Genomic DNA, 20,901 nt, shown 5'->3' with positions numbered 1-20,901 from the left:
TTCGAAAATTTTCGATTTTGAAAAAGCACCATAGGGGGGAGACATGAAATTTCCAAAATCTAAATTTTTTTTTATGCCTAAACTCTTAAAATTGCATGAAACGTCGAGATTTAGTGTCATCTAAAAAAAAAATTTTTTTGAAAAAATCAACTTTCTGGGATTTTGAATTTTGGTGTTTTTTCTAAGTACCAAAAAGTCGATTTTTTCAAAAAAATTTTTTTTCGAGATGACACTAAATCTCGACGTTTCATGCAATTCTAAGCCTTTTGGCATCAAAATTATTTTTTTTTATTTCGAAAATTTCATGTACTGTCAAATTTTTCGAATGGGAATGGGGAAAATATGTAATTCCAAATAACGTAAACTTTTGAAAAAAAAATTTTAAATATTTTTTCAACAAAATTTTATGGAAGAACGCTAAAGTTCCGATGAAATGTTTATCAAAATTTTGCTATATGCTACCGTTCTCGAGCTACAGCGTGCTTAAAAAAATATTCTGGTAATTTTTATGTTTGTAACGATTTTTGGGTGCTTATTAGAGTTTATTCAAACAAATAAACTTTTTTAAATATTTTCTCATCCTTTTACGATAATATGGTCTCTTATCTATTTCCATCTAGCTTCTGAATTTTATCCGTTTTTTTACCTTTTTTTATAAATATAAAAAATAGGTATAGAATTCGCTCAAACTTTTGAAAATTTTCCGAGGCCCGAATGTCATATACCAATCGATTCAACAGGACGAACTGAGCAAATGTCCGTGTGTGTGTCTGTATGTGTGTTGTCAACTAAGAGGTCGAGATCTCAGAGATGGCTGGACCGATTTTGATCAAACTAGTCGCAAATGAAAGGTCTCCCCGTCAGCCTGAACGCTATAGAATGGTTTTGAGATCGGATGTTTACTTTTTGAGTCAAATTTTTGACAGTATCTGTCACAATTGACCTTGAATAATGGTAATACCGCATGGTAATACCTATCCAACAAGCCATAGATTGTTAAAATCCGTCCATTTTCAACGGAGATATCGAAATTTTTGTATAAGCGACTTTTTCCCCTATTCCAGCAGTAGAAGTTTTGAGAGCTGTCTGGCAAAGAAATGCTTGGGAGCAACATAAAACACGATTTTTTATACTGTTACATACATTTGTTTCTAAGTACCCAAATAACTGTGTACAGCATGATATTTTGCCTCCGACCGATTTTAGCACGGTTCGTTTTTGGCAACATAATCGTTCGAATATGACATATGTAAACCAGATGTTGGCAGCATTTTCGAGTTGAAAGCAATTCCATAATTATATTGATTTAAACTACTTACAGCAATAAATGCTTGAAGAACATAATACTCATATACCATTCGAATCAGTTCGTCGAGATCAGGAAATGCGTGTGTGACAAATAATTCAACTCAATTTTCTCGAAGATGGCTAAACCGTTTTCTACTAACTCAGATTCACATGAAAAGTTTTATGCTCCCAAACAAGGTTCCTGAATTGTGTTTGGATCCGACTTCTGGTTCCGGAACTACAGGATGATATGTGAAACGAAATTAAAACTGTGTAACTAATTTTTCTCGTAGATGGCTGAACCGATCTAAGATTCAAATGAAATCTAAGAATCATCTAAGATTCAAATGAAAAGTTTTAAGATTCTATAAAACATCTTGTTTTTCAGTCAGATCCAACTTTCGGTTTCGGAGATACAGGGTGATTAGTATAAAAATGTCTATTTCACATAAATTAATCAGGTTTATCGGGTTAGCAGATTTGGATAGTCGATTACCAAATAAACTTATTTCATTTTTGGTTGTATTCAGTTTTCGTTTCGGAAGGCACCCAAGAATTTAATTCGCACTACGGTGTCTACATTGATTTTCAAACATTTTGAACAAATGTAAACTACTACAGCTACTCAGGTGAATTTGTCTGACTTCGGCTACACCGAATTTTGAATTTCGGTTCCAGTATCGAATCGTTTCTCAAAGCACAATCGTTTTCTCAAAAAAAGCCAAATCGAATTTCAGAAACAAAAGTTCAAATTAAAATAAATCCAATATTATCCAATTCTGACTTTCGATTCTGGAATTGTAGGATGATGAATTTTCAAAATTCAAAGCGATATAGAAGATGACAATTCCGAAAAGCTTTAAAATTGGACTCAAAAATATTGCAATTTATTGCGCAAGTCAATTCATGGCTTAAGAATCGGTTTGGCTGGTTCCTGAATACCGGATCTGGAAGTATCGTAAATAACCGTAAACTCTAAAGTGGAACTTATTTCGACATCTCATGCAATATTCAATCGATTGTCTCACTTTTAGATTCAAATTCGATCCGATTTGCAGTTTCGACATTACAGAGTAATGAGTGATTAAAATCTCAAATTGCCGCTTGAAACGACGCTCATGAAAACTGAAACACTGAAGAATATTCATGCAAAAAACACATGCGAATTGATAAAAAAAGGTATCATCTCACTGCTAGGTGAATTAAGCACGTTTTTCCTTCAATGTTATTACTTGTTTTTAAAAAATTATAAATTGAATGATAAAAATCTATCGCAAAGATCCGTTTATACTACACTTTTAAAAACAACGGTGTGGTAAATAAATAGTAGGAAAATGTTACTCCGATAGATTTTAAGTAAATTCATAAATAATTTAACTAACCACTTTTCGCGGTAAATTATACAGTGAAAATAGTAAACAATCCAGACGCGCGTGAAGTCTGTTGACCTTTTTTAGTGATTTCAAAAAAAATTTTATATAACCCGCAAAATTGAAGAAAACTTTTGTTTTTTGATGCCAAATATCTTAGAAATGCATGAAAATTTGAATCTGGATCTGGTAATCTAAAAGTATCAAAAATAAAGTATTGACTTAAAAAAATTCGGGATAACTCCAGACGTTCCATGAATTTTTAAGACAAAACAAGAAAACCGCGTGGCTCCAGAAATCCGCCCAAAAAACCGCATAACTTCGGAAATCCGCGTAAAAAGCTGCGAAATTTCTGACATTTCCGGGATATTTAAAGCTAAGATCTGAAGCATTTTTGTTCATCAATCGATTGAAGTTTGATTGGTGGAGGGAAATTATTTCCGATTTACTAAACAAAAACACAAAAATCAGTGGAGAGACATTGTTATGATGCCAATTGAAGTGTCAAAAGCGATTCCAATCTGTATACACAATACAATTACAATTACATTGTTGCTGGTTGTTCACTATCAGTGGGGAGTATTGATACCAAGTTGTGGTTATATATTGAAAAGAATCGTGAAATAATACACATATGCTTTATGCTGTTTTCTCGCTGAATTTCAACAAAACATTTTGAATATTGAACAGTAACAGCTGATGTCGATAGTTTCATTAAGTTAGACATCTGTCATTAATATTCAGTTCGTATTGTTTCTAGTTTTTTTGAAAAAAAACTTGTTTTTTACTATATAAGGTATGAGAAATTTTGTGTTAACTTGGCAGCATTCGCGGAAAGTTTCAGTTTTCTGTTTTAATTGAAAGAAACGTGCGCAAGCATCAAATGCTTGTGGATGTTTATGGAGAAAATTCTCCAACTGATAAATCATGTATGGAATGGTTTCAACGTTTCCAGAATGGAGATTTCAGCGTTGAAGACAGACCTCGCTTTGGACAACCAAAAAAATTGAAGACAAATAGTTGGAGGCATTACTCGATGAAGATCCGAGTCAAACGCAAGGGAAGCTTGCAGAATCATTGGAAGTGACTCAAGAAGCAGTTTCTGGACGATTAAAATCCATGGGAATGATTCAGAAGCGAGGTAGTTGGGTGTCTTATGAACTGAAACCGAGAGACGTTGAAAGGAAATAAAATGAAATGAAAATTTGCGAGCAGCTGATTCAAAGTCAACAAAGAAAGAGTTTTTTTAAACCAAAATGAATGAAATGGGAATGAAAAATGTATGTTCTTTGATAACCGCAAGAAGAAAAAATACTACGCTATGCCCGGTCAATTGTTGCCATCGACCTCAACATCATCACCAAAGCAGAATATGCATGGTTCGAAGGACATGTTGGGCATCTGGTAGAACCATAAAGGGTGTTCTGTACTATGAGCTGCTTTACTATACTAGGCGATACTATAACGGGCAAACGATATAGGCTGCAATTGATGCATTTAAGTCGTGCATTGCGAGAAGAACGGCCGGAATACAAGCAAAGATATAACAAAGTTATTCTCCTGCATGACAACGCTTGGCCTCAAGTCGCAAAAGTCGTACAGAAATACAAGACCAAATTCCATTTCTATTGGTTACAAACGCTGTAAAGTTAGACCAACAGCAACCGAAATTAAAATTAAATTTAAAGAACGAATGCATCTAGACGTTAGTAATGTAAATGAGATCAAATTCAACAAGGCGTCTAACTTTGTGTACATTATGTTTAAGCGTAAAAGAGATGCAATTGCATTCGCTTCGGTTACCAACGAGGTACACAGTGTCAAGTATGACAATGTTAAATACAAAATCCGTGTGTACGTATTTGATGATGCCATGGAAGTACGTGTACATGATCTTCCCCCGCATTCCAGCGATCATTTCGTTCGAGAAAATATATCGCACTACTAAGAAATTTTTTCCATCGAAAAGGAAGTATGGCCGAATTTTTCTCCGGAATGGCATGCTAGTGTTACGTATGCGACTGCATAAGGCAATTTCATTTCATGTAATTTGTGGTCAGGGCGAAAGACATCCTTGTAAATCGCTAGTTACCTATAAGAATCAGCTGATTACATGTCAATTTCGTGAACAACCTGTACACTACGGTAAACCTTGCACTGAAACTGCGAAAAGGACATCTTCAACCAAAGATGTCCAGTAATAAAATTGACCTGGCATTCTTGTTTAACATGGACGCAAATATCAATGCTAATCAAAGGTGTGAATTATTTCTAATCTAAAACAAATTCCCTATGAACAATTCGGAACCACGTCATACGCCTGTCATCATGAACGTCACACGACTGTTTACTGTCTGTTTGTTGCTTTGCTACGGATGTAATTGAGAAATTACACCAACTTAACTCCACTTTCCACAGGTGCATATAGCCTGCCAAATTAGATATATTTGAAGAGTAAGAAACAGATTCAAGTCTCGAAATACCGGTCACGTTATTCGATTTTCGTTTCTCAATCTTCGTTGCCTTGTCGATTGTACTGATTAAAACATATTTTCATCTCATTCCAGTTATCCGAAATCGTTAACAGCCTTTCACCTCAAGGACAATTACCGCTAGGTCTAGCCCTGATGGGACGAAGCAAAGCGATTGCGCAAACTCTTCTGGAAACTGGTGGAGCCGATATTAACGCCTTTACTTCAGAGGTAAGCAGAAAAATCAAAGCAGTCGAACCAAAGCAGTTGTAATAATAATAATAATAATAATAATAATAATAATAATTCTAACCTGTACCTAGGGATGCACTCTCCTGATCGACGCCATCAAACGAGGGGACGGTTTCACAGCACAATATCTGCTAGACAAGGGCTGCAACGTGGATTTGATAACACGCGACACCTCCGACACGGCACTGCATCTGGTTTGTGTATATTCGGAGAAAAGTGCGGATCCGGAGACGTTCCGCGACATGCTGGACATTGGCCGACAATTACTGAAACGACGAGCTGATCCGAACGTACAGAATACAAAAGGATAGTAAGTTTGAAAAATTCCTAATGCTTGTGTTTATAAACTAATATCGTTTTCTCAGCACACCGCTACACATTGCTATCACCTCTCAGAATGTGGACATGATCGATGAACTCCTCAGTGACGGCGTGCTGAGCCTGGATACCAACATTCGTACGGTAGAGGAAAAATGTGCCTTGCAATTTGCTTTAATGCCACCTCATTCCGACGGACCACCGTTCGATCTAGCACGTAGATTACTGGAGAAAGGAGCGAGACCTAATCCTATTAGCTCCGACAATGGCGACAGTTTGCTCCATTCGTTGGCCAAACACAAGCTCGAGGAAGCAGCGGTGTTCCTGACGGAATACGCGAATTTGAACCACATCAACAAAGCAGGACTAACGCCATTACATGTGGCCGCTATGAACGATTTGCCGAGTTTGGTAGGTGCTCTGTTGGAACAGGGAGCTTCACCCAATCTGCAATCGGGCGTGGCGGAACTGAAAACTGCCTTACATTATGCGGTTGAATCGAACAGTGCAGATGTGATCAATGCTTTTATCAATTATAAATTGGCCTCTGAAGAACAAGCGGAACAAGTGGATTTCAATTTGAAGAATGCACTGGGAGATTCGCCATTGAGTTTAGCCCTTGACTTAGGCAACAATGATTTAGTTCCTTTGCTGATAAAGGGTGGAGCCGATGTTAATGCCCGTAATGGACAGGATATGACGCTGTTGCATCAAGCGATTCTCAAGGAGGATTCAAACACAGCGGTTTTTCTTCTCAATCAAGGTGCCGATATGAATGCGTTGACAGCGGATCAAGAATCTCCTCTTCAACTGGCAATCCATTGTCGTTTGCCGGATGTTGTTGATGCTCTGTGCAGTCGTGGTGTGTCGTTTAGTGCTCCGGACAATAAAGGGGATTGTCCTCTCTGGTCTGCTCTGGAGTCGGAGCAGTTCGAGATTGCTTCGGTGCTTGTGCGGCACGGTGTCGATACGGATTGTTGGGGTCCAGGTCCCGAGGGGTGCCTACAGACTCTGCTACATCGTGCTATCGACGAAAACAAAGAACAAGCTGCTCAATTTCTCATACGAAGTGGTTGTGATTTGGATTCACCGCGACAACCGGGAGCGCAAGGCCAGGGAGGGGACGAAGCTAAAGATAAAGCTTCTCCATTGCATTTATGCTGCCAGTGGGGACTGCGAAACGTGCTTCACACCCTAATCGACCACGGAGCCAACGTCAATGCCATCGATTGCGATCTCAAAACACCGCTTCATATTGCGATCGAAAATCAACACGAGGAAATCATCGGAATATTGCTGTGCCACCCGGGAATTGATTTGAAAATTCGCGACAAATCCGGAAACACGCCGTTTGCTGCAGCGTTGCAAGTTAGAAACAACAAAGCTGCGCAAAATATCCTCGAGCGGCTGCCGAATGCGGCGGAACAAATGGACCAAAGAGGGCGAAACTTCCTTCATTTGGCCATAATGAGAGATGATTTGGAATCTGTTCTGTTTCTGCTTTCCATCCACGTTGACGTGAATTCCCGTGTTCACGATGTTAACCAGACCACACCGTTACATTTGGCCGCCGCATCGGAAAAAGAAATGCTCATACGTAATCTAATTCTAGCGGGAGCTCGACTGAACGATCGTGACGCCACACAAAAAACCGCTCTACATATAGCCTCCGAACGTGGCACGCTAGCGGCGGTATCTGCTCTGCTCCAGAATGGGGCTGATTTTGATGCCGTCGACGGGGACGGCAATAACGCTCTGCACATTGCTGTTCGGGAAGGTCACATTTCGGTCGTGCGAGAGCTTCTCACTGAGTCCGAACTCAATGCCGAAGCTGTCAACTTGAAAGGAAGAAATCCTCTACACGAGTTATGTCGCTGCGGTAAAGACAATACAGCTGCGGGGATCCTGGAATTGTTTATCGAATGCATGCCTAAATACCCAATTAATGCACCGGATTTGCAGGGTAACACTCCGCTGCTGCTGGCATACATGCGAGGACAGGCTCAGTTGTGTAGAATTCTGGTGAAAAATGGCGCTTGTCTTGGGGCAGAGAACAAGGAGGGCGTCAACATTTTCAATTTCAAATTGGCCACCAATCAGTTGCTGCATCGGTTGCTAGATGAACTGCCTCAGGAGTCACCTTGGGCTTCTTCTGAACTTTGCCAAGAATGCGGTACGAAGTTTACCATCACGATGAGAAAGCATCATTGGTAAGTATCATGAGCAGCTCATAAGTTACGAAGCATGTTAACTTCTTTTTTTTCTTCAACAAACAGTCGCCACTGTGGCCGCATTCTGTGTAGTCGATGTTCCAACAATGACGTTCCGATAATCAAGTTTGGTATGAATAAACCGGTTCGAGTGTGCTGCGTTTGCTTCGAAGTGTTCCAGATTGGCAGCGGCGCGTAAGTTTTGTTTTTTTAGATTTCGTCAACATTTCATACTACACTTTCTCACTTTGGGAAATGTAGTGTTCAAAAACATCTCAATTCCTAAGACGTTTATAGCAAACGACATCCGATTTCGACCGAACAAACCGAACAATTCTATATTTCAAAGTGCGTTTTTTTAAACGCTGACGCTTTACAGTAAGCTTATTGTATGTATGGAAACATGTATTCGAGTATTTAGCAAGAATGTCAAGATATTCACAATATATTCAATTATTACAGAAAAATACAAAACCAAACTTTAAGCTATTGTTCTTCACTCACTGCAAATTAATATCACCGCTCTACATCGCACAGAAAACAATCAATTCTCAACCAATCGTATTCGTGCAAGACATGTAATATGCCAACTTTTGCTAAGACCTTCAGCATTTGCTACGTACTGACAAAACGAATGTGACTTATGTAATTGTTTAGCTGATCCCAATTTACGGAGTACGAGCAAACTGTTTGATCCAATTTACAATGGACTCTTCCAACGAACAAAACAAGTAACAACGGATTGCTTCCAGACGCTTTATTTCGGAAATTATTTGGTTTTGAATAACAATATCCAATTCGATAAATCAATATACTTAAATGAGCTCAATTACGCCATATCAGGTTTTCGGTGCAATGACACTACTGCTGTTACTCCACGCTCTATGTACCGAATACAATAAATTCCTTATTTCAGCTTGGAGAACAAAGTTTTCGTGACACAATGATCCAACTCGTGCAAATAGTCGAACAGTTCTTCTACACAGGTTTCCGTGGTTTGAGTGCGACTGTTGACGCGATCATTGCACGCCTGGTACTTTTCGTAAAGCTGAGTGGCGTGTCCTCCCTGTGCGCATTTTTCCTGTGCAAAAATAAGGGGTCCAATTTCCAATCGTCAATATAACTACTCTTATTTCCTATTTTTTTTTTTACTTACGCGGAGTACAGCTTGTGGATCGACTATATCATCATCTTGGGCTTTGACTGTGGGGATAAACGACCAAAATCGTCTAGCAGCCATCGTTGATAGTTTGATCTAGGATGCGGCAGGATCTACAACACACGAACATGTAAGGGAGAATAATGAGAATATCATTGGATTTTTCTTTACTCTTATTCCAACAAATTACCTAAAAATCACCGATTTTTGCTATCACCGAACGATGATATAACCAACTTGACAAATCAGTCTGAGATTGTGTGAAGTGTTTGACAGTACATTGCAGGGATGCCAAACTAAATTTGAATGTTTTGAATACTACGCATGAAAGTATCAAGTTTTGATGATTAAGATGAAAATTCATATGAAAAATTCCCAACAAAGTTGTAGTTTGAACATTTGTAGATGAGATGGGTCTGCTATGGTTTTAGACAAGAAAAACAAGTACAAAAAACTAATTTTACAAAGCTCATTACATTTTTTCAAGGATCACATCAGCAAGTGGCTGTTTCTTGCTTAGTTTGCTTTTAATATTAAATTAGCTGTTCCCTCAGTAATTATTAAATTTTTTGTGTGCAATGATGATAACGATTTTAGTCTTTTGGTTCGCACTGCAAAATAATTGAATATTCTAGCGACCAGGGCACATCAATCTAAAACGAAAGTAAATAAATAAAAACTGTCACTTGTGCGTGTAGCCTTCTGGGAATTTCAATGGGAAATGTTTCGAATATTTCAAATGTTTATAGAAAACAACAAAAATCAACCTGTCATGAATTATTTGCCAATTTTTAGAAAAAAAAAGCAAAAAAGAGCAACCCTGGTGCGCAGAGATCAATTAAAGCTGTCATTATCACATGTTTAACCCAGTGCCAAAAAATTGGCCACGTTCATTGCGTTCAATCAGACCCTGTCAGCTTGGAGCGAAATCAATATTCAGTTCAGCAACGCCATCGCACGGTGTCACATTCAACATATCATGTCAATTGTATGGGTGCGCAGCCCTGCTATTTTGGCGCGCACGAATTTGACATTTCATTCTATGTATGAGATTCGATGCGGACTCACCTGAGGGCGCAAAAAATGATTTGTTCGGGAAAAGTGAGAGCTGGATATCTTGTTAATATGATGTCTTTGGTTCAATTTAATGCCCTCTGCTTGGGCCAGATATTTTCATAGGAAATCTTTATTACTCTCTAGAAAGAATCTGTATTTATCTGTATTCACTAATAAAATTAAATTTCAACAATAAAATGATGTTAAAAGATGTTATTCCAACACATTATGGCTGTAGAATGGTAGATTCAATGAGACAAAGACTTTAATTCTCGTCACTGCAATAAAATACTAATAGATTGCTCATACGAAAAAGTTTTTATTTTGCTTTTTGGGAAATTCGTATTAAATTTAGGAAATCTGTATCAAATCTGTATTCTGTATGCGTATGTAAAAATCTGTATAAATGGCATCTCTCATTCGTAACCGAATGTTCGAAGTGAGCACACGCGTTTTTTTAACAATCGACATCGGTAAGACGAAGGTGCCTATCACAGCAGAGGCTGTATACTAAAATAAATAAAAGTGATAAAAAGTAGCATCCCCGCAAGTGAGTTCTGTCTGTGCACCGGTTTTGTATCGGTATCAACAGTAGACGCTATTGTGCTATCCTCGGGCAGCAGTTATTTCTATTGTTTGCTACCCGCATCGCAGCAGCCAAATCCTGAGTCAAGGTCACGCTGAAGCACAACGAAGGAGTGAAGGAGCAACTCACCTAACAGCTTACCGTGACATACTGTTAAGTATTTTCTCAAACTTTTTCTTTCAACTTTTACTATTCATATATTTTCTTTTCATTTTATTTCTTTCTTTCTCATTTCAAGTGCGGGAGACTTCTTTACTCCCGCACTTTAAATATGAATATTGATGACAGTGGGGGTGTCTCGGAGGAGGGCGAAGCTGAACGAATGAACGAAGAACATTTAGAGGCTGAGTTTGCTTCCGAGATGCCATCTACCCCTCCTATACCATCTCCCCCTCCGATACCATCTCCCTCTCCGATGCCATCTCCCTCTCCGATGCCTCCATCTCCCTCTAAGATATTGCCTGCCCGCCAAAAAGTTTACCAAGACGATGGCTCGGGGGGTCCGTGGGTGGTATACTTCCGGCCCAAATTAAAGTCTCTCAGAGTTTTAAATATTGCTCGGGACCTGGAAAAACATTACTCGGCAATAAAAACAATAGATAAGGTTTCGCCAAACAAGTTACGCGTTGTTGTGTCCGACCTGAAGCAAGCAAACGCGATTGCTACCAGCGAGTTATTCACGAAGGAGTACCGCGTGTACGTCCCGTCTCATGTGGTGGAGATCGACGGTGTGGTCCGTGACGAAAGTCTGACAATCGAAGATCTGATGAAGGACGGGGTAGGCCGTTTCAAAAACCCCGACCTTCATCCAGTGAAAATTTTGGAGTGCAAGCAATTGCACTCCAAATCGATAGATGGTAAATTTTACCAATCGGACTCATTTCGCGTGACTTTTGCCGGATCTGCACTTCCAAATTACTTGGTAGTGAGTGGAGTTCGTCTACCTGTTCGGCTGTATGTACCGCGGGTAATGCATTGTACAAGCTGCAAACAGTTAGGTCATACGGCAACCTATTGTTGCAACAAACTGCGATGCGGCAAATGCGGAGAGGCCCATGAGGACGATCTCTGCAGAAGAGCAGTGGAAAAAGTGTTGCTACTGCGGGGAGAATCCTCATGATCTTTCGGTGTGCCCTACGTACATACAGCGTGCGGAGAAATTGAAGCGATCCGTGAAAGAACGTTCCAAACGTTCTTATGCGGAAATCTTAAAAAGAACCACTCCATCGACCCCTGAGAACCCGTTTGCAATCTTGCCAGTTGAAGAGGATACCTCTGACGACCCAGGCGAAGGACCTTCCTACACACAGGTTGAAGGAAGCAGGAAAAGACAAAATCTGGCTTCTCCCAAGCTTCCTCGTAAAGGCCTCAGACTGTCCTCTTCGTCACAAAAGAACCAAACGGAAACAAAAAGTGCTGACTCAAAACCGAAGCAAACACCTCCTGGGTTCAAAAAACTTAGGGATGATAAGGAGTACCCAGCACTTCCTGGGGCATCAAAAAACCCGAATGACCCCAAAGCACAACCAGAAAATCCAACAAATGCTGGATTATTGAAATTTTCTGATATCGTGGACTGGATATTAACAGCCTTCAATATTACTGATCCTCTGAAAGGCTTCCTAACTGCTCTACTGCCAACAGTAAGGACATTTTTAAAACAGTTGACTGAACAATGGCCCCTCCTTGCAGCGATCGTATCTTTTGATGGATAATTTACCACTGAGAATCGAAGATATGATCATTGTGCTTCAGTGGAATTGCAGAAGTATCATCCCAAAACTTGATTCTTTCAAACACTTAATACATACTCATAATTGCGATGTATTCTCCTTGAGTGAAACTTGGCTTACTTCTAACATCAACCTCGACTTCCATAATTTTAACATAATCCGCCTGGACCGAGAAGACTCTTATGGAGGGGTACTTTTAGGGATTAAAAAGTGCTATTCATTTTATCGTATTAACCTCCCCTCGACACCGGGAATTGAAGTTGTTGCTTGCCAAATTAATATTAAAGGCAAAGATCTATGTATAGCTTCTATCTACATTCCTCCCAGAGTCTCGATAGGGCATCGTCGGCTTGCAGACATCATAGAACTTCTTCCTTCACCGCGGCTGGTTTTAGGGGACTTTAACTCGCATGGTACAGGATGGGGCTGCTTATATGATGATAATCGTTCTTCGTTAATCCAAGATCTGTGTGACAACTTCAATTTGACAATTCTAAACACGGGAGAAATGACACGGAACCCTAGACCGCCAGCACAACCAAGTGCGCTGGATTTATCCCTTTGCTCGACTTCGCTACAGTTAGATTGCAAGTGGAAGGTAATCTGTGATCCTCACGGTAGCGATCACTTGCCGATCATAGTTTCTATCACCAACCGTGGAAGACCATCGGAAACAATCAATGTTTCGTACGATTTCACACGAAACATTGATTGGAAACGTTACGCGAGCTCGATATCTGAGAAACTAGAAACATCACAGGAGCTTCCTCCGGAGGAAGAGTATACATTTTTGGCTGGCTTGATTCTTGACACCGCAATTCAAGCTCAGACGAAACGAGTACCTAGCGCGCAAACTAGTATGCGTTCTCCCAACCCATGGTGGGACAAAGAGTGCTCAGAGCTGAAAACGAAAAAAGCTTCAGCCTTCATCTCGTTTAGAAAGAACGGAACTCCAGATAATTATCGGAAATACGCGGCGTTAGAATTTCAAATGAAAAGTCTTATTAAAGCTAAGAAACGCGGTTACTGGCGAAGGTTTGTTGACGGATTAACGAGAGAAACAGCAATGAGCACTCTTTGGAATACGGCCCGTCGCATGCGCAATCGAAATCACGCGAACGAAAGCGAGGAATATTCTAACCGCTGGATATTTGATTTCGCTAAGAAAGTATGTCCTGATTCTGTTCCGGAACAGAAGATATCCCGCGTCGCGACATTGAATACAAACGAAACACCGTTTTCGATGGTAGAGTTCTCACTTGCGCTCTTGTCGTGTAACAATAGAGCCCCGGGGTTAGACAGAATTAAATTCAACTTGTTGAAAAATCTGCCCGACTCTGCCAAAAGGCGCTTGCTGAATTTATTCAACAAGTTCCTCGAGGGTAATATTGTCCCACACGAATGGAGAGAAATGAGAGTTATTACTATTCAAAAACCTGGAAAACCAGCCTCCGATCACAATTCGTATCGGCCGATTGCTATGCTTTCCTGTATCCGGAAATTGTTGGAGAAAATGATTCTCTTCCGTCTAGACAATTGGGTCGAAACAAATGGATTGCTTTCAGGTACACAATTTGGGTTCCGCAGGGGCAAAGGAACGAACGATTGTCTAGCGTTGCTCTCAACAGAAATTCAAATGGCATTTGCTCGTAAAGAACAAATGGCATCAGTTTTCCTCGACATCAAGGGGGCATTCGATTCAGTTTCCATTAACGTTCTATCTGAGAAGTTGCATCAGCATGGTCTTTCACCAGTTTTGAACAACTTTTTATATAATCTATTGTCCGAGAAACACATGCATTTTAAGCATGGTGATTTGACGACAAAGCGATTCAGTTACATGGGTCTTCCTCAGGGCTCATGCTTAAGCCCCCTTTTATACAACTTTTACGTAAATAACATTGATGAATGTATCAACACATCTTGCACGCTAAGACAACTTGCCGACGACAGTGTTGTGTCTATTATAGGACCCAAAGCTGCCGATCTCCAAGGACCATTGCAAGATACCCTCGACAACTTGTCGACATGGGCTTTTCAAATGGGTATCGAGTTCTCTACGGAGAAAACTGAGCTGGTTGTATTTTCAAGGAAGCGAGAACCTGCGCAATTACAGCTTCAACTAGGGGGTGAAACCATAGCTCAGGTTTTCACATTTAAATATCTCGGGGTCTGGTTCGATTCCAAAGGTACCTGGGGATGTCACATTAGGTATTTGAAACGAAAATGCCTACAGAGAATCAATTTCCTTCGTACAATAACCGGAACTTGGTGGGGCTCTCACCCAGGAGACCTGATCAGGTTGTACAAAACGACGATATTGTCAGTAATGGAATATGGATGTTTCTGTTTCCGCTCCGCTACGAATATTCATTTCATTAAACTGGAAAGAATTCAGTATCGTTGTTTACGTATTGCCTTGGGTTGCATGCAATCAACCCATACGATGAGTCTTGAAGTGCTGGCGGGCGTCTTACCGTTGAAAAACAGGTTCTGGGATCTCTCATATCGACTGCTAATCCGATGCGACATTTTGAATCCGATGGTGATAGAAAACTTTGAAAAGCTCGTCGAGCTTAATTCACAAACCCGTTTTATGTCCTTGTATTTTGACTACATGGCTCAGAATATAAATCCTTCTTCGTTTGTTCCCAATCGTGTTCATTTTGTGGATACTTCTAATTCTACTGTGTTTTTCGACACATCCATGAAAGAGGAAATTCGTGGAATCCCGGATCCTGTACGCCCTCAAGAGATCCCAAAAATTTTTAATAATAAATTTAAAGAAGTCGACTGTAATAAAATGTTTTACACTGACGGATCATATCTAGACGGGTCCACTGGCTTCGGTATATTCAATGTAAATTTCACCGCTTCCTATAAACTCAGTGATCCAGCTTCAGTTTACGTCGCAGAACTAGCTGCAATTCAGTATACCCTTGAGATCATTGACACTCTGCCCACAGATCACTACTTCATTGTATCGGACAGTCTCAGTTCCATTGAGGCTCTCCGTTCAGTGAAGCCTGGAAAGCACTCACCGTATTTCCTGGGGAAAATACGGGAACAATTGAGTGCTTTATCTGCAAAATCATACCAGATTACCTTGGTTTGGGTCCCCTCACATTGTTCCATACGGGGCAATGAGAGGGCGGACTCGTTAGCCAAGGTGGGCGCACTAGAAGGTGATATCTATGAAAGACCAATCTGCTTCAATGAATTTTTCAGTTGCTGTCGTCAGAAAACTCTAGCCAGCTGGCAGAATACATGGAATAGTGGAACTCTGGGACGATGGTTACACTCAATAGTCCCACAGGTATCGACGAAAGCTTGGTTCCGGGGGTTAGACGTGAGCCGAGACTTTATTCGTGTAATGTCAAGGCTCATGTCTAATCATTATATGTTCAGCGCGCATCTCCGTCGTGTGGGGCTCGCTGAGAGTGGTGTCTGCGTTTGCGGTGAGGGTTATCATGACATCGAACATGTTGTTTGGACATGTGTCGAGTATTGTGATGCCAGGTCCCAACTCATAGGTTCCCTTCGGGCCCGAGGTATACCACCCTTCGTACCAGTCCGCGACGTCTTGGCAACTCGAAATCTTCCTTATATGACTCTCATCTATAACTTCTTGAAAACTATCAATGCTCAAATTTAGTGCTCTCCCTATCTCTTTCTCGTCTACAGCTCTACCGCACTCTTCTTTACGTTGCTGGAAGTATGGCCTGTGTAAACGATGCTTCGGAGCATGCACCTGCCTTGAACTGACTGAGTTGCTGGAAGCTACCCAAAAACGTCACATCAACGTCAGAACACACCAACGAAGCATCCCAATCCAGAATAATCTCTTCATTGCTACAAGCTGAAAAACATGAAGATTCATCGAACGCAAAATGTGTCTAAAAGATGTATGCCACAAACCAATGATGTATTCAAATTTCAATTCAATACTGTGTAGGTCCCACCCTCCCTATGTCCCCTTACTAACTGGGGAGTATGCCGCCCCGTAATACGGCATCCCTTTCTCTCCCCCTAACAACAAGACAATCGGCCACGTTAAGCTAAAGCAAATGAGCCTAATAAAAATTTTATTTGAAAAAAAAAAAATGGCATCTCTGTGCCCAAGATGCATTGAAAGGAGTAAATTTTATAATAGAACTGAGCCGTTTTAATTTTATTTATTCAAACAGTTCTGTCAAATATGAAAGTGGCATATGCTGCCGTTCCTTTTTTTCTATATTTGAAACACGAGTAAAACACTTCTGGGGCTGCCAGTTTTTCTTGTTATAATATCCAGTTTTAAATTTCAGAACTGACGTGAATTATGCATCTAGAACTAGAACACTAGAAACTGCAAATTAGTTAATTTTTTTTTAACGAATTCTGATAAAAACAGGTAAACTAATTTGAAAAGTCGAAACAGAAGTGGAAGGAAAAGTTTTTACTCTGAGGTGCTAATGTCGATCTTAATTTATTGTGCGAGAGCTAAGGTTTATTTGAAATGGAGCACGATACATGGTTCAAAGCCATTTTTCAAATGCCCGGTAATAGCAAGTATAGTTACAGATCAATAGGCAGGACACTTAAATTGGCACATTGTCGCAAATCTGAAATGTAGAGGTGCTGTCTATTTAGAGATAATACTTTCAGCAAGAGCTGTCAAATCGGTAGGAAAATTTTTAATTACGCCACCTTTTCAACGATTTCTTATAAAAACGGGCAAATTCATTTGAAAAATCATAGTAAAAGTTGAAGAAAAATTTTACTTAGTTTACTCTGAGGTCTGTTGATCTTAATTAATTGTGCGTAAACTAACGTTTATTTAGAATTGAGCATTAAACTTGGTTTAATACCATTTTTCAAACGCCTGGAAATAACAAATAAAGTATCCAAAATAAATGGTACTCGATCACTATACATTCTAGTCCTCGATAAATCAACATCACTCTGTTTTCTGTTTAAAAAAAATGTTGATCCGGGTTGGCGGTTCAATGCATAGGACGCTGGTCTTACAAGCCAGTTGTCGTATGTTCGAGCCCCGACCTGGAAGGATTCTTAGTGCCAGTAGGATCCAGAGTACTAGCCATGCAATGATTCTGTACACTAAGAATCGGCTGCGAAGTCTGTTGAAACAGAAAGGCCAAATTCCACAAAAGGAATGTAATGCCAGGACTTTGCTTTTTGGCAATGTGCCAATTGGATTCTTTAATCATTTTAACGGTCATTTCAAATATTCCTTTAGTTTGGACAGTACTTGCATATGTCATGATGGTGCCACCTTACCCTATCAAAAACATTTTTTTTATCGTTTATTTATACCCGGCTTTAACCTAATTTTGGTCGTTCGCCGGGAGATATCAAAAACATCTGTCATCTAGACTGTGTTTATGTATTTCATTTACCAACCGAGTTGCTATTCATACAGAATTAACTGTAATGTACTGGTTTGTATACGTCCATGCGGATTTCATGCAGAATACAGATTTTATACATACTGCCAAAACTAAATACAGAATTGTGTCTACTTCTCATCATCCAACGCAATACAAAATCGAACCCATGTTTTGTTACGATATTCACTTGCTTCTGGCCTGCCACCACCTAATTTCGGGTAAAAATTGCCAACACAATAAAAAATAACCTGGATGACTACAAGTTTATTTTACATCGAGCTCGGACTTTTTGAACTTTTTAAACATTTCGTGCGGAAAACTAAGTAAAAAGAATAAATATTACAGCTATGTATATACACTGAGGTCTTCTTATTCGGTCTATTTTTATGCGGGTTTTTTATGCGATTTTTTTATGCGAATTTTCAGAGTTATGCGGTTTATTTATGCGAATTTTCAGAGTTATGCGGCTTTCCTTCTGCGGTTTTTTATGCGAAGTTTCAGAGTTATGCGGTTTTTTTATGCGGTACGTAAACTCGCATAAAAAAGACTTCAGTGTATCACAAACCAATAATCGGCTTCACGTACCTGAGAAGTCTTTTTTCTGAACAACGCTGAGAAAAATTAATTTTTAACGTCGTTAAAGAAGTTACATATATTCACCCCTATTCTGTACCACAGACTAACAGACATGACAGTATGAGTAAATTCTTATAAAAAATAATTTTTCGTGATGCACTAGCTCCACCTATATTGTGCTGCGCGAACTATTTACTATCTGTACACCCCTTGTGTTATGTAAAAGTTTTTTTACTAGTTGGTTTCCCCTCGTTTGTCAACACTGATCAGCTGCTTGCAGGGATGCCTGATTTCATCAAAATATTTGAAAATGAATCGTCACAATAAATTATTGGATTACGTTGATAATATATTTAACTTTTTCGCGATGTTGGAAGGTAACCATTTATTTGACTCAACGTTGTTCATCTAGACTATTTTTTATTGTGTCGGTAGTTTTCACCAGAAATTAAGTGGCGGCAGACCAGAAGCAAGTAAATATTGTAACAAAACGGGTTCGATTTTGTCTTGCGTTGGAGGATGAGAAATAGGCACAATTATGTATATAGTTTTGGCCATATGTATTAAATCTGTATCCTGCATGAAATTCGCATGGACGTAAACAAATCAATACATTACAGGTAATTCTGTATGAATGGCAACTCTGTTGGTAAATGAAAAAAATAAACACAGTCTAGATGACAGACAGGATGTTTTCGATAGGGTAACGTGGCGCCATCATGACACACGTGAGTACTGTCCCAAATAAAGGAATATTCGAAAAGACCGTTAAAATGATTGAAGAATCTAATTTGAGTGTCCTGTCTGTTAGTCTGTGTCTGTACGTCGATCGATTCGAAATATTCCGATCGAATGTGCAATTTCCATTCTGTATTCCGTTCGAGTTGGTTATGAACTCATTCGTTCGAGTTGGTAAATTTTCGAACATTACTCGATCGACTTGCTACGTATTACTTATGTTCCGTTTAGAATCGTTCTGATTTGTTTATACAAGTGTGACGGTTTCGTTTACTAAGAAATCAATAATATAAATAATAAAGAACGTGTAAGTAGTGTCGACAGCTTTGATGGTTAGTGTTCGAAATTTCAAGTGTTCCCGAACGAGAGTCGATCAAATCATACAAGTCGAATGGAATAGAAGAAGCAAAATTCGAACTCGAACGAAAGTGTAGATTCGTTCGTATCACAAATCCGTCGGATTGCAGAATCGGGGTGATTATTAACTTAATTCCATAATTTATTGCGACGATTCGTTTTCAAATATTATGCAAAACCTGAAAAATCAGGCATCCCTGTAAGCAGTTGATCTGTGCTGACAAACGAGAGGGAAAAAAATAGTAAAAAAAAACTTTTACATAACACAAAGGGTGCACCGATAGTGAATAGTTCGCGCAGCTCAATATAGGTGGAGCTAGTGCCCCACGGAAATTTATTTTTATAATTTACTCATAGTGTCATATCTGTTAGTCTGTGCTATAAGACCATCTATTGAATCTAAGTCTGTGAAAATCGGTCACGCCATCTCTGAGAAAGGCTAGTACACATAGCAAAGTCTTGGCATTACATTCGAACATATGAAAACTGGCTTGTAAGACCAGTGCCGTATGCTGGAAATGCTAGTACACATATTTTCATTTTTTGCATTTTTTTTGGTAAACCCCATAACCGGAACCGGAAGTCCGAAAGTCTAAACAAAATTCAGGAAAATTGTGGGGACCTATCATTTGAATCAGTAATCAATTCAATTACCGAACTGGTAATCGAACGTTCAGCTGAATTCTGCGAAATTTTTTAAGTGTATAGTACAGACTACAAATGAAAATTCCTTAAAAACCGTCGTTTCGGACGATTTTGCTCGCATGAAATTAACAATGTATGCAAGCTCTATGGGCAAATTGCAACTTTGCCAAAAAATTATTAAATTTCTTACTGGAAATCTCTACTTAACTACTTACTCTACTGTTCTCTGTGGTAAAACAGAAGAAAGTCATTTTGCAGCTCGACAACGCTCCCGGATACACAGTGAAAGTGGTCAATAATATTATGAACTTTTATCCTACCCTCCATACTCCCTAAACTGGTCCACTTCCGACTATCATTTGTGTTCATCAACGTCTGATGCACTTGCTGAGCTGCATTTCACTAGTCGCTTTAAAAGATGACCTGTTTTTTTGACGTGGCATTCATAAATTGGTAAAAAATGGAGAAAATTAATAGCTCTCACAGGCAACTACTTTGTAAAAGTATCCTGAGCCTGTTACTTACAATCAACATGTATTTCTATTAAAAATTGCCACATTGTAAACTGGTACACCTGGTAGCGAGTAAAAAACAAACGTGAAAATTATTTGTTGTTACCGAAAGTAAACTCATTTATTACTTTAGAGTAGTTTCACATATTACTTACGCTCTCAGTAGTGTGTAGATCTCGGAAGAGCTGACAAATGACCCAATAAAAAATAGATGACAGCTGAAGACAATTCTTTCATCGCA

General features: G+C 39.4%; 2 protein-coding genes across 2 annotated transcripts in view; one reads left to right on the top strand and one right to left on the bottom strand.

Moving 5' to 3' along the window:
* The window catches only part of LOC131427764 (rabankyrin-5), a 42,319-nt gene extending 33,926 nt beyond the window's left edge, over positions 1 to 8,393 (top strand). Inside the window, exons 4-7 of the mRNA XM_058591225.1 lie at positions 5,225 to 5,359; positions 5,452 to 5,690; positions 5,746 to 7,908; positions 7,975 to 8,393. Of these exons, the coding sequence (XP_058447208.1) occupies positions 5,225 to 5,359; positions 5,452 to 5,690; positions 5,746 to 7,908; positions 7,975 to 8,107 (2,670 nt within the window). The 3' untranslated portion in view covers positions 8,108 to 8,393. The remainder of the gene's footprint in view (positions 1 to 5,224; positions 5,360 to 5,451; positions 5,691 to 5,745; positions 7,909 to 7,974) is intronic.
* A 257-nt stretch (positions 8,394 to 8,650) lies between these two features.
* LOC131427766 (cytochrome b-c1 complex subunit 6, mitochondrial) lies at positions 8,651 to 9,368 on the bottom strand. The gene is made up of 3 exons (XM_058591228.1): positions 9,258 to 9,368; positions 9,065 to 9,180; positions 8,651 to 8,989 (listed from the first exon to the last, which is right to left on the bottom strand). Exons 2-3 carry the CDS (start codon positions 9,146 to 9,148, stop codon positions 8,816 to 8,818), a joined length of 258 nt encoding a protein of 85 aa, XP_058447211.1. The 5' UTR covers positions 9,149 to 9,180; positions 9,258 to 9,368; the 3' UTR covers positions 8,651 to 8,815.
* Between the last annotated feature and the right edge of the window lie 11,533 nt (positions 9,369 to 20,901).

The sequence above is a fragment of the Malaya genurostris genome, chromosome 2 (assembly GCF_030247185.1).
Source record: "Malaya genurostris strain Urasoe2022 chromosome 2, Malgen_1.1, whole genome shotgun sequence".
NCBI lineage: Eukaryota > Metazoa > Arthropoda > Insecta > Diptera > Culicidae > Malaya > Malaya genurostris.
Note: the sequence above shows the minus strand (reverse complement) of the source record. Positions and strands in the feature narration are given on the sequence as shown.

Bases quoted from the DNA above. Each gene is read 5' to 3' on its own strand.
- LOC131427766 (XM_058591228.1), bottom strand. From the start codon at position 9,148: ATGGCTGCTAGACGATTTTGGTCGTTTATCCCCACAGTCAAAGCCCAA. The intron at 8,990-9,064 runs GTAAGTAAAAAA...ATTTTTGCACAG, and splicing joins ATCCACAAGCTGTACTCCGC to GAAAAATGCGCACAGGGAGG.